General features: G+C 41.0%; 1 protein-coding gene across 1 annotated transcript in view; it reads left to right on the forward strand.

Moving 5' to 3' along the window:
* Window positions 1-14,019, forward strand: part of LOC8040172 (calcitonin gene-related peptide type 1 receptor) — a 100,383-nt gene extending 86,364 nt beyond the window's left edge. The window contains exons 9-17 of the mRNA XM_040500166.2: window positions 609-735; window positions 2,245-2,398; window positions 3,084-3,150; window positions 3,234-3,300; window positions 4,314-4,399; window positions 9,352-9,484; window positions 10,503-10,544; window positions 11,301-11,390; window positions 13,756-14,019. Coding sequence (XP_040356100.1) covers window positions 609-735; window positions 2,245-2,398; window positions 3,084-3,150; window positions 3,234-3,300; window positions 4,314-4,399; window positions 9,352-9,484; window positions 10,503-10,544; window positions 11,301-11,390; window positions 13,756-13,830 — 841 coding nt within the window. The 3' untranslated portion in view covers window positions 13,831-14,019. The remainder of the gene's footprint in view (window positions 1-608; window positions 736-2,244; window positions 2,399-3,083; window positions 3,151-3,233; window positions 3,301-4,313; window positions 4,400-9,351; window positions 9,485-10,502; window positions 10,545-11,300; window positions 11,391-13,755) is intronic.
* Window positions 14,020-15,638: the final 1,619 nt, after the last annotated feature.

Below are 15,638 nucleotides of genomic sequence, written 5' to 3' on the forward strand. Positions count from 1 at the left end.
ACTTTCTCAACCATCAGTTCTATAACAAGGCTAATTCTTTGTAATTTGTGCCCGTATTCTACTTTACAAATATGCATCAGGTTATACTTAAATCTATCAATTAGGCAGTGCAAAATATTTCGACCAAGAAAGTTTCGATTCGCATCTTATATGCTCGCGAACAATGTAAATAGATTTTAGCATAACTATATGGTTTTATACTGTTTACAATATATAAGGCTGATTTTTTCTTACTGCGAAAAAATTTGCTCATAAAATTAAAAAAAACTCAGGCTTGAATTCTTTTATATATAATCGCCGTGTATTTATCATGTTTATCCGATCCTTTGAATATTTGCCTTTATACACCAATAGGAAACGTGCTGTGAGATGAAACTCCATAAATGCAAACTGATCAAGTTACATTTTACGAATGCCCGCAGTTTTTCTAAGTTTAGTTTAACATGGTGTGTGCAATCGTTTAAACAAGTTTAGACTAAACCAAAGACGCTGCGCATACACATATTTGCTATCCAGAAAGCACTAGTGGTTCTGAAAGTTAAATCCTGTGAGCTTCTTTTTTTTTTTACATTTACCTTTGTAAAGCTTGTTGCCCTATTTTTCCGCAGGTCCCTGCGTTGTCGACGGATCACCATTCACAAAAACCTCTTCACATCGTTCATAATCAATAACCTATGTTGGATATTGTGGTACATTCATGTCATTGCACAGCCCCATGTTATCGAAGAGAATCCGGTAAGACTGGTACTTTATTTTATTGAAATGCTACGTAGCATAATTGAAGTGGGGTGGGGGCTACAGAAGAGTGCATGCTACTTTGAACTGGATTTTTGGAAGCTAACACGAAGTCGAGCGTATTTTAAAAACTCTCATAATTCAGCATAAGGTAATTCTTAAATTGTATACCTGAATAGTCTACCTTTACTAAATTTTGAGCACCCATCTAGAAAATTTTAATGGCTATGCAATCAATATTGTAGACCTTAATGCGGTCCGATTATATTGCAACAAGAAAGCGAGGAGATAAAAAAGCTTTTGTGTCAATCAGGCTTTTTTTTTTTTGAAGAGAACTATTTAAAAAGCATTGGAGCTAACAAGCTTTCCGTGGACTATATGAAGTGTAATATTAATTTTAAGAGAATACAATAAGCTTTAAGAGTTTACAGTTGGCTGCGATGGAGTTTTCCACGCGTATTTTAAGGCCTTTCATAAGTCTGTCAATATTCGGCGTTACAAACTCATTGACCTGAATTATACCACCAAGTAAAAAAAGTGAAAGCCGTTTAAAACTCCCTGTAACACCGAATTAGAGCGCAGCTCTTGAGGAGGAGGAGGGGAGGGTACTGGGGGGGAGGGGGGGTGAAGTGACCTGGGGGGGTCACGTGACGATGCCGATAATGTCATCAGTGACGTCACTGATGACGTCATCAGTGACGATGACGATGCGGACTCCGATGACGTCATCAGCGATGATGACGATGACGATGTGGATGTCGGTGACGTCATCAGTGACGTGACTGATGACGTCGTCCGTGATGATGACGATGCGGATGCCGGTGACGTCATCAGTGACGTCACTGATGACGTCATCAGTGATGATGACGATCCGGATGCCGGTGAGGTCATTAGTGATGATGACGATGCGGATGCCGATGACGTCATCGGGGAGGTCACGTGACCTCGGCCGGGGTCACGTGACCCTGGGGGTGGTCACGTGACCTCGGGGGTCACGTGACCTCGAGGTGTCACGTGGCTTTGTGTGTCACGTGTCTTTGGGTGTCACGTGACCTTGGGTGTCACGTGACCCTGGGGAGGGGTCACGTGACCCCTCCCCAAGATGACCTTGGGGGGTCGCGTGACCTTGGGGTAACCTTGGTTACGCCGACGCCGACGCCGCTCAAGCCGGGAACGGGCCCCTAAGAGCTGCGCTCTAAAAACACGCAGCACTGCCAAGCATATCAGCTAGCATAAAGGTAATTTATGGCACCAGCACAAGTATTACACTAGTCATAAGTCGCGTTTTAAAGCGATCACCGGTCATTGAGGGAACCCAAAATGTTTCTCTCCTTATTAGCGTGCTTTACAAAAAGAGGTAACAGCTATGAAGCTATGAAGTGGGCACAAAGTCGTATTGTTTTGTTCAGGTTACTTTGGAAATAACCAGACGTGATGGTGCGAAAGCAGAGCGCGTCTAGACCGTGTTGTAAGTTGTGGAACGCTGTGCAATATTGGTTTTCCATTCAGGACTGGTGCCAGGTATTGCACGTGGTGACGCAGTACTTCCTGCTCTGCAACTACCTCTGGATGTTCTGCGAGGGGCTTTACCTGCACACTCTTCTGGTCATGGCTTTCATAGCGGAAGACAAAATACTCAAGTGGTTTCTTCTCATTGGATGGGGTAAGGCGCAGCTCTCTCTGTCTGCGATCGCAAACATCACTTTCTTCCGTAGTTTTATAAACCATGCGAGGTGTTGAGAGAGATATAAAATAAAATAGGGTTGCCGGGAGAAAAGGTGTTGAAATGTATAGAAACCAAATTGTGCGATTATTCGTGCGGATGTGAAGAGCTGAAGTTGTGACCTCCGAAGCAAACGTTAAACGAACATTTCTTGTAAATTCGACAGAACCGCCGTCTTGCCAAACATAATTATGCTTCCGTGTCACCAACAGACAAAAGGAAAACTCGGCTTCTACAGAATTATGTGCAGCCTTTTAACGTGGCGAAATGTGCAGCATGTTAGCTTTGCTGTGTTCCTGAGCAGATAAACCTTAATAATTGCCTAAATGGAAGGAAGCATTCGAGCGGGGCTACGCACGACAATATTTTTATATTGACGAAATAAGAAATACCCGGGCCGGCTTGCTTGAACAGCGTCTCAGCTGAGACTGGGTGAAAGAAAGCACTGCAAAAGCTGGGGCACGCTAGCGTCTTGAGAGCTCGTGCGCTGGCTTTGGCAGCGCTTTCTTGCTTCCAGTCTCAGCTGGGACGCTGTTTCTAGCAAGCCGGCCCAGATTCTAACAGTAACAATCGTTTTTTGTCGTATATTACAAAAAATTATGATGTTTAACCTTTCTTTTGGCAGGGTTTCCGCTCCTCCCTGCCATAGGGTATGGTGTAGCCCGGAGGATGGACCCGGAAGCGTCCAAAATGTAAGAAACGTTCGTTCTCTCCTACTTCTGGTATCAGTGACAAATTCACAATTGGTTCTCAAGTTCAAACCTTGCCTTTTCAGGTGCTGGGTTGAGCACGATGTATGGTACACATACATACTCAGTGTCCCCGTTTGCTTTTCAATTTTGGTAAGGAACCAGTGGATTTCTGATTTTTCGATAACACACTAGCTCTTCCGAGAACTAAACAGAAGATAAATGATGCTTCATTGAATAATATTGAAATTTTGAACTCATAACAATGATGAGGGCCTATGTGCCGGTTTTTGTATACGGTTATCTCAGTTCTTTTACGTTCTCAAAAATACTTGCGTGAAAAATTGATGGGAGTTTTTAGATGGGAGAGGGATGATAAGGTTGGGCGACCGCGCTGTATGCGCCGGTGGAAATTTGCCTCTGCGCACTTCTGTAATAAATAGCCATTGTGAATTTTCAGTATGATCGCCCGCCAGCTTGCCTGTGCCATTACCCTTATTTCCGTGAATTTGCATTTTGTTATATAGGTTTGACAAATGTATGCAAAACTTAATTATAAATTGCCTTTTTAGACATCTATGTGTGACCGGCAATAGCGTTTACAATTTCTGTTGTTTTTTTTTTTTTTTTCAAAATGGAGTTTTTGCATTCGAAGACGTTTAGGTAACGCTAAAGCTATTGCTAGCGGTCCGGTCTTGTGGCCAAAGTTACAAAACTGACGGATATATCTTACTCAAAAGTTATAAACAATTTTCGGAAATGTTTTGTGAAAAAATCGCGGCCTTCAAAGATCACTAAGAGATGGAGTTGAGTGGCGTCGGCTACCGCAAGCAGGCCCGTATTGATCCCTGAAAATTTATAAAAATTGCCTATAAATTTTGTATTAGATAGCGATCATCTCTGAAACTTCGGTATGTTGTCCGGGCCGCTAGCGGTATATTCGGGTGGGAGCTTAATGTTCGGCGACGCGTGGTTTATTTTTGAGGTGTCAAAAACATTGTAAGCTTTTGTTTGTCTCCCAGACACATATCATCACCCTTTATATTAAAGAGCAAGGTAAATTCTCCTCACGACATTTGAGCGGTCCAAACCCATAAGGCAAAGTTTGTCATTATGCGATGCTCTTCGTTTGTGACAGGATATGTCTTTTCTTTTACTCGTTGCAGTTGAGTTTTGCATTCCTCGTAAATATCGTCCGTGTTCTGGTCACAAAGCTCCGGGCCGTTAATTCTCCGGACAATGAAAGTACGAGGTAAGTTCAGTCTTCTTGAGCCTTTTTGCGTTTTCTGTTGTTGCCGTCCGAGCGGTCCCAACCTCTTAAAGTTGTCTCTTAAAGATCGTTCAAACTTATGCAGAGTGCGAGTCGTCTGCTTCGTGCGCAGGAGTTACGGTGGCGTCAGAAAGACGCCGAGCTCTTATTGGCTCTGACTGCGAAGGATAGTGGGTAGACCTCAAAGCAAGCTGCCTTGAGATCTACCCTCTATCCTTCAATCAGAGCCAATCAAAGCTTGGTGTTCTGACGTCATCGCAACCCCTGCAAAAGAAGCAGACGAACTTGCGCTCCGCATACCCATCGTGTACTGACATTTATTCAACTACGTTTTTGTAGCCTGTGCCAAGATAATCCACTTTTACTATTGGCGTGATACAACCTTGCCAGGAGCTAAATATATCTGCTCGTGGATGCCAGTAATTCGTGTATTCCACGTTATACGGCTCATAAGGAAATCAACGCGCATTAGAACTTCTTCAGGCCAGGCATATTTGTCGTTATCTTTAATAGATTTAGTGTCATATAAGATTAGTTCCAAGCATAGTTACACCTATTGTCGGTGACAGGTTCAGAGTAAAGTGGAAGCTCCTCCCACCTCGTTTCACTTTAGCAAAACGAACGCTGCAGGGGAAGTCGCCTCCTGTCTATGCGGGGCGCAAGATCGTCTGCTTCTTTTGCAGGAGTTGCGATGACGTCAGAAAGACGCCGAGCTGTGATTGGCTTTGATTGAAAGCGTAGTGGGTAGACCTCAAAGTAAGCTTCCTCGAGGTCTACCCACTATCCTTCAATCACAGCCAATCAAAGCTCGGCGTCTTTCTGACGTCATCGCAACTCCTGCAAAAGAAGCAGACGACTTTGCTTTCCGCATAGCGTTCGCTCTGCTGAGGTGGAAATAGATGCGAGGAGCTTCTCCTTAATACTCAGCCTGTAACAGATAGTACTTTACTTAATATTTATAATATTTTAACACATTCGTTCAGAAGCTTTCCTATGGTAACTGCTTAACCGAATCTAATCTTTCTAATTAAAGTTGTGGACTATTGCATCTGTACAAAACACGTTCCGACATTTAGATTTGTGGACGGAGGAGGACAAAGTGGGTGGTGCCGTCCGCTTACTCAACCGTTCTGGCAATTGCGCTTACACTACACGATTGAAAATAAATGCATTCGCAGCATCACGTGCCCACCATATTTTTGAGAAAAAGAAATATTATATAGAAAAAAATGTTTTATCGTGTGCAATCGGGAAAATAGTTAGCTGCACAACTTCCAACGTATATATCTACAGCCTATCCCCCCCCCAAAAAAAAATAAATGCGCCGAATGTTTTTTTTTTTTTTTTTCATTTAATAAATAATTTACAATTTGCCAAGCGTTCACTTTCTGCCCAAATGTCGCACTGGCGGTTGAAACCAGATGACAAAGTTTCAGAACGAACCGTAAAATCACTCAAAAGTTATAAGTACTTTTTCAAAAATTTAATTGGCAAAGTGGGGCTCGTTTTTGCCCGTTTTTGGTAACTTGAGCCATTCAGCAGCCATTCGACAGCCTTGTCGGCCGCTTTCTCATTAAAATTTTAAAAAATCCCTTACAACTTCTGAATAAGCTAACGGTCAGTTTTGAAGCTTTGGCATCTAATTCGAAACGCAAGAGCTACATTTGGGCAAAAAACGACCGTTCGGCAATGCGTTGTTTATTTTTGCAATTAAAAAGAAAAGAAAATGGGGAGGGGGGGGGGCATTTTTCTAGTTATGTCATAGACGGGTGCCAACAAGTTAGATATTTTGATGTCTCGTTTACTACCTTCTCCTGCGCAGGGGCGGATCCAAAACTCCGTTGTGTTTTTTTTTTTTTTTTTTTTGGAGGGGGGGGGAGGGGCGGAAAAATTTTTAAGGATACTGTTCTCTCATTTTTTCTTGTGCAAGGGTGGTCCTCCCGTGTCAAATTTTTAAGGATACTGTTCTCTCATTTTTTCTTGTGCAAGGGTGGTCCTCCCGTGTCAAATTGCCCTCCGAGAAGGGGGGAGGGAGAGGGATCGACTTTGGTTGGGGGGGGGGGGGGGCGCCGCCCCCGTCGCCCCCCCCCCCCCCCCCCCTTGGATCTGTGTGTGACTCTTAAATTTAAATGGGGCTAAAATTGAATTCGGAAATTTCCGAAGTTTGGACATAAACTGTTCGCGGGTGTGTCCAGTTTATTACAAATTGAGATAATTAAAAGTTATTGTTACGATTCATACATGCATATTCAGGTTGTCTATATATGCTACATTTGGCGCGTGAAGTCACTCAGAGGTTTTATTAACTTTGGTTTGACCGCAGAGCCTCACTCAACAAGATAATTATGTCATGCTGCTCAATTTTACTGCTAACAACTTGCAGCTACTTAGCAGTACTATTCACATGCTGCATGTCTGAACCGTAGAAAAATAGTATAGATATATTTACAACAATAGGCTGATTTCATCGGAATGTACATTGCTGAATTACGTGATACAAAATTTGTCACATCAGCCAGTCAGGCTCAGTTAATTGAATCGCCGGTAAACATAAATTATTTTGTGAAAATATTTGAAAACAGTTATTGGAACAATGACAACAAAAACATACTCACAAAAATCAAACTAAAAAGTTTTGTGTGTGTAACATAATGTCTCTTCAGTGTAAATAATAAAAATGACGAGTAAATACTACGAAATCAGCAGGTTTTTGAAGCAAAGTTTGAACCAATATCTTTTAAGCACTTTTTTCTCAATTCTAATATGCATCGTTTTGCTGCGGTTCCTAAGGCTTCCGGTACTTTAAAGCTTTATTTTAAATATTATTGTTGTGGTTTGTTGTAATTTTTAGATTGGGTTTGCGTTTAAAAATTAGTAAACACAAACACCACACGTTCTCAAATTTCTTCTGTGCCTAATACGCCAGCTTTTGTATTCTTTCTATTTTCTATTGGAGTTTGTTTGTAAACCCTGGATTAAATTTTTTTAAATCAAACTTCAGCAAATCTATAAGCTAGACCGCTTGAGGTTGACCATTAACCGGTGGTCTTTATACGTTGTTTTATGAAGTTAAACTACGTTTGACAAATATACCGTGTTTATTGCTAGAGGACACTTGATTTCAAGCTGGCTCCACTGCAAACCACCAGTCAATTTTAGGTCAGTTTTAGCTTTATATTTTGTTTTCGTTTTTTGTACCTTGGACCTGAATGCTTATTGGTCAATCTCCTTGCAGCCGCTTGATTTCTAAAATAACTCCTCGGCGAATCATCAACACAATCTCTAACTGTAAATGCTTGGAGCGCTCTGAGAATATTTATAAAACCATTTGAAGTACTTATTTAGTTAGAGATTGCTCTACTAACTTAATTTACGTTTTGTATTTTAGCTTGCCCAACTAATTTGCATGGCAATGCGTATATGAACTTTGGCATATTGCTGCATTTTACTAACATATTTTATAAACTATTTCTGAATTCCACATATGACACGAGCATGTTTGCGTTGCCCTTTCTGGACATTTAATGTGGATCCTCATTTGAGATGCATCATTAAATAGAAATAATCTGGTATCTTAGAAACATGCTTGCCCACAACACACAGACGTGTGAGAATAATAAATACATTGGTTCACGTAAATTTGATAATAAAAATAACGAAGCTATAACACTTCGAAATGTCTGGCTGCGGATAATGGCTACCGTCACAACTATTAACATAACTCCCTCGCTCATAATAAACTATCCAAATCGAAACGCTTTCCTGAATGATAAATGTAATTGACGTCGTTACAATAAACTATAATTAGGTTAATTGTAGTAAAATTATATGCCTCACGTTAATTCATTAGCACTTCTTCAGAGCACCTGCGTTTTATTGGGGTAATACTTGGCCTATTTCTAAGTTAAGTTCACTTTTACTACAAAGCTTTGGAATGGTAAGCTAAAGGCTGAACATTCTCAAGTTGCGCAGTTTCTTAGGTGAATTGTGTTTAAAAAAACGGTACTAGATAAAAAAGGATCATTTTTATAACCTTTGAAATAATTTGAGACTAAACTACTTATTCTTTAAATAACGTTTCTTTTTCTAAACAAATTGCCATGTAAATGTCGATCGCTTGGAGGAACACGTGATCATGTGGTATTAAAGAATTAATAACTTTATTTATTTATTGAACTGCACCTAGCCGCTTCTTTTTATAGGTTAAGCCTCTTTTTTATATAATGGGAAGGGCTCGGACTTCTTCATTAGGCTTTTTATTATGAAGCGATGAGCTTTTTGTGTGTATGTATTTTAGTAGTTGTGGTAGCGATTTTAACGTGATAGCATTCTTTAGATGCAGTCGACCATTTCAGCTCACATTCTCACACTCCTTCACAATCGCACCCTCTTCGAAGGACCTGACGACCTTGAGGTCGTCCTAGAGGTCGTCCTTAAGATCACCCTAGAGGTCGTTCTAGACGTTGTCTTTGATGTCGTTCTCTAGGACGTCGTCATCGACGTCGTCTCAGACGTCGTCCTTGAGGTTGCCCTAGACGAATGTTGTCGCAATTCATAAAGAAACAACAACAGTGGTTTCTGCAGCCATATTTTTTTTTCAAATCATTTGTGATTTAATTACTCGATGACACAATACACAATAAAACTAGTAAATATACACAATAAAACTAGTAAATATTATATAAAATAAAGCTGATAAGCTAACGAATAAATAATATATCAATAAAAATCATAAATAAATAAATAATAAACAATACTATATATTACGATATATACAATGAAACTTAAAAAAATGATACGAAAATATATATATATATATATTCTTTTTATAAATTTGCGCCGCTATATGTGGTTTCGGTTCAAATACACGTACTTGAAGGTTGATGAGGAGAGCATCTTACAATTTTTTGTCTGTTTTTATTTCTTTATTTTAGGAAGGCAGTGAGGGCCACTGTAATCCTGCTTCCGCTGTTGGGGCTGCACTACGTGGTCACACCTTTTCGCCCCGACAAAGGGTCCATTTTTCTTGCCTATGAAATCATCTCGGCCCTGGTCACTTCACTTCAGGTGAGTCTCTTGTACTGTACACTTTGTCCACCCCCAAGTTGACAGAGTAAGGTGGAAGTCACGTGCTCGTTTGACCGGTCCTATGTCTATCCCCGCTCCCGCCCACACGTGCGCGCAGAGAAAGAGCGGTCAGGCGAGGAAAGGGAGGCGTTTGATTGGTACGGCCAGCGCGTAGCCCACACGGCAATGTGAGCGTGGCCTTTCTAAGAAATCTACTGAATACTGTCGAAAGTTACATATTTTAGTATATTGTTTTATCACCCGTATCATTTCGAACTTCTTTTCGTGCCAAGTTTGTGGCTGCTTTATTACAGCTAGAACCGAAATTAACTTTTTTAAGAACACCATGAATAACATTCAAACGGTTTTGATGCTTGCCTTTCCTCATGGAGACTTGTAGCTTATAGTTACAAAAACGTTGGCGTAGTAGTTTTTTTTTTTTAATTTTAGGTTATTTAGACCTACAGAATTTGCATATGTTCCTGTATTGGACCCCAAAGAGCTACCAAAACAGCAACAGAAGTTCTTGCTCAAATAGAAATGGTCGCCGCCTGAAGGTCACGCAAAAAACTTCTCGGGCGTTAGCGTTGCTTTCGCATGTTAATTGGTTTTCACACATCTGGAATCCTGAAAATATTAAACAAACTGACTTTACCCCAGCCAGGTGCCCTGATTATTACGAGCGGAAAAGGTCGCCAAAAAAGCCCCGAATCACGGTTTTTAAGTTGCCTCAGACAGCCTTTCTTGTGTATTACTGAATTCCAGCCCATGTCATAATTTTTGCCCTTTCAAGGCATAAAACATTGCCATTTTAAACTAGAAAGGCCCGCGCGCATCTGGTGCATCCGAATATACTCTAAATAAGAGATTCCTAGAAAGATTGCTTACAAAGCTTGCTTTAAATTCAGTAGCAGCTTAAGACGTTTGTAGGAAGCTTGTAAAGTTTTCGAAAGGGACTTTGGAGAGCAATTTTTTTTTCTTCTAATTACATGTGTCCTTTTTTTTTCTTTTTTTTCAGGGGTTATGTGTCGCACTTTTGTTTTGCTTCTTTAATGGAGAGGTAAGTACCCGGCTCTTACGTGCACTCTAAAATAGGCCGGCTCGAAGATCAAATGAATACTCCCAAATTTGTGTAGATTACATAAAAACAAATTCGCAATTTGTCACAAAAATTATCTCCTTGGCCTTGAGCACCATATTTTTATTTCTTGGCTGGCAATGATGTACAATTGTTTTGCAGATACAAGGAGGTAGTACCAATCATATTCTGGACGTATGCAAACAAGTTTTAATAATACATCAAATAATGTACTATTAATAATTGATGTGTTTACTATATAAACTTTTAATAATAACTTTTGATCCCGTTAGGGACTGGAATTTATGATTGTCAAAAAATACAAATTACTGGAAATATTTTTCACTCTGAAATTTAAAGGCAATTTCCCACAAAACAACAAACTAAGCGAACGCATACATTACATTGTTAAACAGTATATTATAGGTTTTGTTTCATGCAACCAATCTTTGCATATGTTTTTCATGAAGAAGTAATTCTTATGTAATTTGTAAAACAGTGCATTGTCTATGTGAAGTGTTCAATCGTCACCAATATGTTTGCAACTAACCGCATTGATACCCACAACAGAACTTAACTACCGTATTTACAACGCACGTAGCTTAGGCTGCTGATAACTACCTCACCCTAATAATAACTATAACATAACTATGCCACCCTAATCATAAATTAGGACTGTGCTTGATTCAGCAAGCCTCAACTTTCAAGCAATTAATAAAAAATATTTTTCCTTTCCAGGTGCTTGGTGTACTGCGAAAAACCCTCTCTCAGACGCCGTGTGTTAGAAGTGAGGGTCGCCGGATGTCTTATGCGAACACCAGCATAAGCGTAAGTCGCTTTAGGAAAGCGCCACAGAAGTATAAGTGTGTGACTGTTATTTAAGACAAAAACACTGCAAGTTGTGACAGTGATTGCTTGCCTGTACCTGGGAGCCCGCGGCCACTGGAACATAGTTCCCGAACGCTCTCTATTGCATGAGCAGGGTCACCAGAGCTAGCGACAATTCAACATCTCTGTCCAGCGGCGCCGCGGTCGAATACTGTCTAACGCTCTCCCAGCGAAACTGACCTTCGTGACTGGCACCCACCTGTAGAGTGTAGACCAATGTCGGTGTCGCTGTAGCGTCTGGTAGTCTCTAGTAATTGTACATACGGTATTGTGCATCTAGCGGACCAGCTGAGATACGCATCAATGATTTTTATCTCGGCAAGAATTCCTATCTGCGATCGTCTCAAAACACCAAATCGCTATACGCAGTGTGCGCTTGGCTGGACTGCTAATCTTTATGGCGCCTACGAAAGCAGCTCCCATGTGATGCATTCCTTCCCATCATACACTCCCCTGACCACGCACAAAACTCATGGGCAAGCTTGCGTCAGTTAGCATTTCTTTTTTTTTAGGAACCATGTTTTTTTTTTCTTTTTTTGTGGGGGTGCCTAAGGGGTCATACCCCTACCTACCCCTCCTGCACACAAAACAGAATGACTTTTTTTTTTTTATCAGTAGTGCACTTTGACAAATAACCTTGCACCATTCCTCTTGTTTGCTATCGAAAGAAAAAAACTGTCGCGATACATGTAGTTCGTTACGTCCTCTCTTGAGCTTTATTGACAATGGACTTTTTGAACAAACAACGTCTGTAGAGTGTGCTAGTTGCTGAGGTGACTGTGTGGTTTATGAAGTCATGAAGTCTCGCGGGCATGACCAGCGTAGGGTCCCGGATGACCGGCATGCGTTCTATGACTTACCTCTCATCGCACCGGCACTCCTTCCTCTTGCAGTGTCCTTTCCCCTGCCTCCCCCTCACTTCTCTATCCCCATCCTGAGTGCAAGACACCCCTCCTTGTACAAGTGAGCCGCTGTAACATACGTATCCATTGAGTATCCGTTCGACGAACAGCTCGACCAAACACGGCTGTCTGTCCGATGGATTGACTCATTCACGAGCTTCTGGCTGCTGCTGTGATCGAAACTCCTTTGTGCTTTTTATTCGTGCGTATCTGTGTGTGTGCGCGTTCTACTTACGACTGACAACCACAGGGTGTAAAAGAACAGTTTTGATAGACTCAAATGTATAAACTGTGATCGTCGAACCTGCATTACTGCAGAATATTGTGCCAACTTATGTAGTGCTTCTAGGAGTGACCTGTGAATACTTCCATACAGTGTATTTCAAGACAAAGTGGCGTGCTTTTTTTCTGGCTTTGACGACGCCGCAGGAGCATGAAGTATCTTACTGGGGAAAAGTAACAAAAACAACTACAGTCAATTGTGTATATTTTTATACGACCGAATGGAAAAGTTCATTTGAAATCATGGGTTACGAAGAACAAAAACAATCGGTCATTGTAGCACATTTATTGTTATGTGGCCATTGATGTGTCTCATGTAATTGAGTTACTCCATTCCAAAAAAAGCAATAAAGAATTAAACGTGAAACTGGCATTTTTGTAAACAATTCCAAACACATGGACATCACTCCCACCAGCACCCCAAGACGAAATGCAAACCTTTTGCATGTTTTGCATGCTGCGACGAGCATGAGAAGATGGCCGCTTACTACAGCGCATTTTTCAAAAGCGCTTATACCCCCACCTCTGCCTACTAGTGCAAGCATCGAACGCGCCCTTGATTCTGATCCTGCTTTTTACCAATCTTGCGTAAAACGTATGAAAATATCATGTCCTTTGGCAGCTTGAATGCATTATTCCTTATTCTACCTCATCTTGCAGTCATGTATATGTTAATCTCCCAAATTTTCAAGTGACGCGTAGATTGGACATTCTGGGATGTTCCCAACGTGCTTTTAATATGTGCTGTGCTATGTCATTGCTTCTGTCAAAAAGTGGCTAACCTATACTTTGTTGTGGATAATTATTTTTAATACTGAGACAAGTAGTTAGACACAACGTCACTGCTTTAGTCAGCCTTTTGTAGAACATTTAGGCAGGCTGCGTTGTTCTGTGCAACTTAAATGCTGCGACATGCCCTCCCAAGGAATTCGCTATTCACAAACAGCAATAAAAATAGGAAGCGCTGATTTTCTCACTAGTTCGCTTTTTTTATTTTTATTTTCCCACAAATTTTCCTGTTGAGCTTAAACAAACTTTAATGAGCCTACCGGTGAGTGCGGATGCTTTTCAATTACCCACTAAAGTATATTAGGCTTACAATGGAGCCGTTTCCTTTCCAGTTCCTTCCGAGGCGAGCTTCTGATGGCAGAAGTCCGTCCGCCTCGCCCAACCATCTTCAGCAGACCATGCTGTGAACGAAGCGGAGATCGCACACAAAAACAAAAAACGTGTTGTGTAACCCGAGTGATGACCAATCGTCCGCGGAGTTTCCATGCAAGCGTGTGTTTGCTCACGAGCGAGTTAGAACGGAGTGCGAAAGGCCAAAGCTACCATTTTTATGACATGTCACCCTCCACAAAACATGTCTTCTTTGTGTCCATGGCATCGTGACCCTTCCGGAGCCTGAACGTTTGCTTAAAAGAAAAAGAAGGGTAAAAAAAAAAAAAAGGTCGCTGGCGGCCTGAAAGTGTCGGAAAGGTATAACCCATTTGACGACACGGTGCGCTACAACGACAGCGAGAACGGCTGTATGTGATTTGGAGTGTGCTGCCGCTCGACATCTTTCTTTGTACAGCGTTTCTTCTGTATTTTGGCACCTGCTTTAGTTTCACAAAAGGGGCCACTTTAAATATTGCTGATGTTACTTTTTTTTTTGTATATAGAGACGACGCAAGTGTCTACGTTCAGAAATGATTAACATTGAATTCAGCTTATTTGTACTCTGGATTTTTGTTTCGGTCACGAACGAAAAGATGCACCTACTACTTTCACATTTTAGTTTTCAGACAAAAATCTACAGTGGCAACAGATGGCCAAAAAATACGATTGTGTAAAAGTTGGAACGTAACTCAGGGAAAACCAGCGTGCTTTTAGTGGTAACAATTACGCAGAAAGCAACCAGACGAAATATGTGGGAGGAAGCGTCTTTATCGCACTGACGGATTTTAACGCCATAAAACAAGCAGGGCATCTCGTGGCCAAAACGTGAAGCTGTCAAGAAAAGCGAGAAAGTGTTTCACTGGCATTCTTTCTGAACGTGACAATCATCCACCTTTCGGGCAAACGGCCATAGATTTGGCGTGACCTACAGTCAGAAATTCCAAAAATGTGGTACTCATTTTTTTTCTGATTTTAATCGGCTGATATTGTCAAACCTGATGACGCCCACAAGGCCCATTACCTTAGGAAAATTTATAAATCCAGAATGGACATTGTTTTACTTCATAAAAGCTGTGATATGGCCCTAAATCTTTCGAGTAAAAAAGAAGCGTTCACTTTTTTTTTTTCTTTAAATATATATTAGCGGCTTTTTAAGCTGATTACTTTCAACTGCAAACAACGCGGGTGACGTCTCATTTCAATCTGAGTTGGAATGATCCCATTAACAGGTTGGCTTCGATTTATGTGAACAGAACTAAGAAGCACGTGAGGGTGAAGGACATACAGGTACAGCTCCCTTGCCCCTACGTGTTTATTTTTCCCGTTCACGCTGCATTTACCAACATACTCTCTCGTTCATTCATTTAAATATTTAAGTATAACCATTGTCACATGCGCGATCGAGAGTATGAAGAAACTTGGATGACGTTCGTTTCATAAGAAATGGTTTTGCTGAATTTCTTCAGATCACATCAGTCGAATGCGGCAAAAAACGCGTTGGCTATCTGGAAACGCGAATAAAAAGGAGATCTACGATTTCTGACCAATGCTGGTCCGGAAAACAATAAATGTAGTGATGTTGAATCATTTTTGCTTTTGTATCTAAACTTTGGAACCTCTTTACTATGTGATATTTCTCGGCAGCCGCCATAACTCTAACCACAGTATATTCTTGAGACCGCAGTTTTGGTTTACTTATCTACACCTCTGAACTCGCTTGATCTGGTTATAACTTGACTGTTTATCACACATGTTGATATGCTATTATTGCCCCATATGAGATGGACGAATTCTTTCATACGAAGAAGGCTTCAGTCTTACGCTTTGTGATTTATATGTAGTG

This window comes from Ixodes scapularis, unplaced genomic scaffold (assembly GCF_016920785.2).
Source record: "Ixodes scapularis isolate PalLabHiFi unplaced genomic scaffold, ASM1692078v2 PGA_scaffold5__190_contigs__length_132052651, whole genome shotgun sequence".
In the NCBI taxonomy this organism is placed as follows: Eukaryota; Metazoa; Arthropoda; class Arachnida; order Ixodida; family Ixodidae; genus Ixodes; species Ixodes scapularis.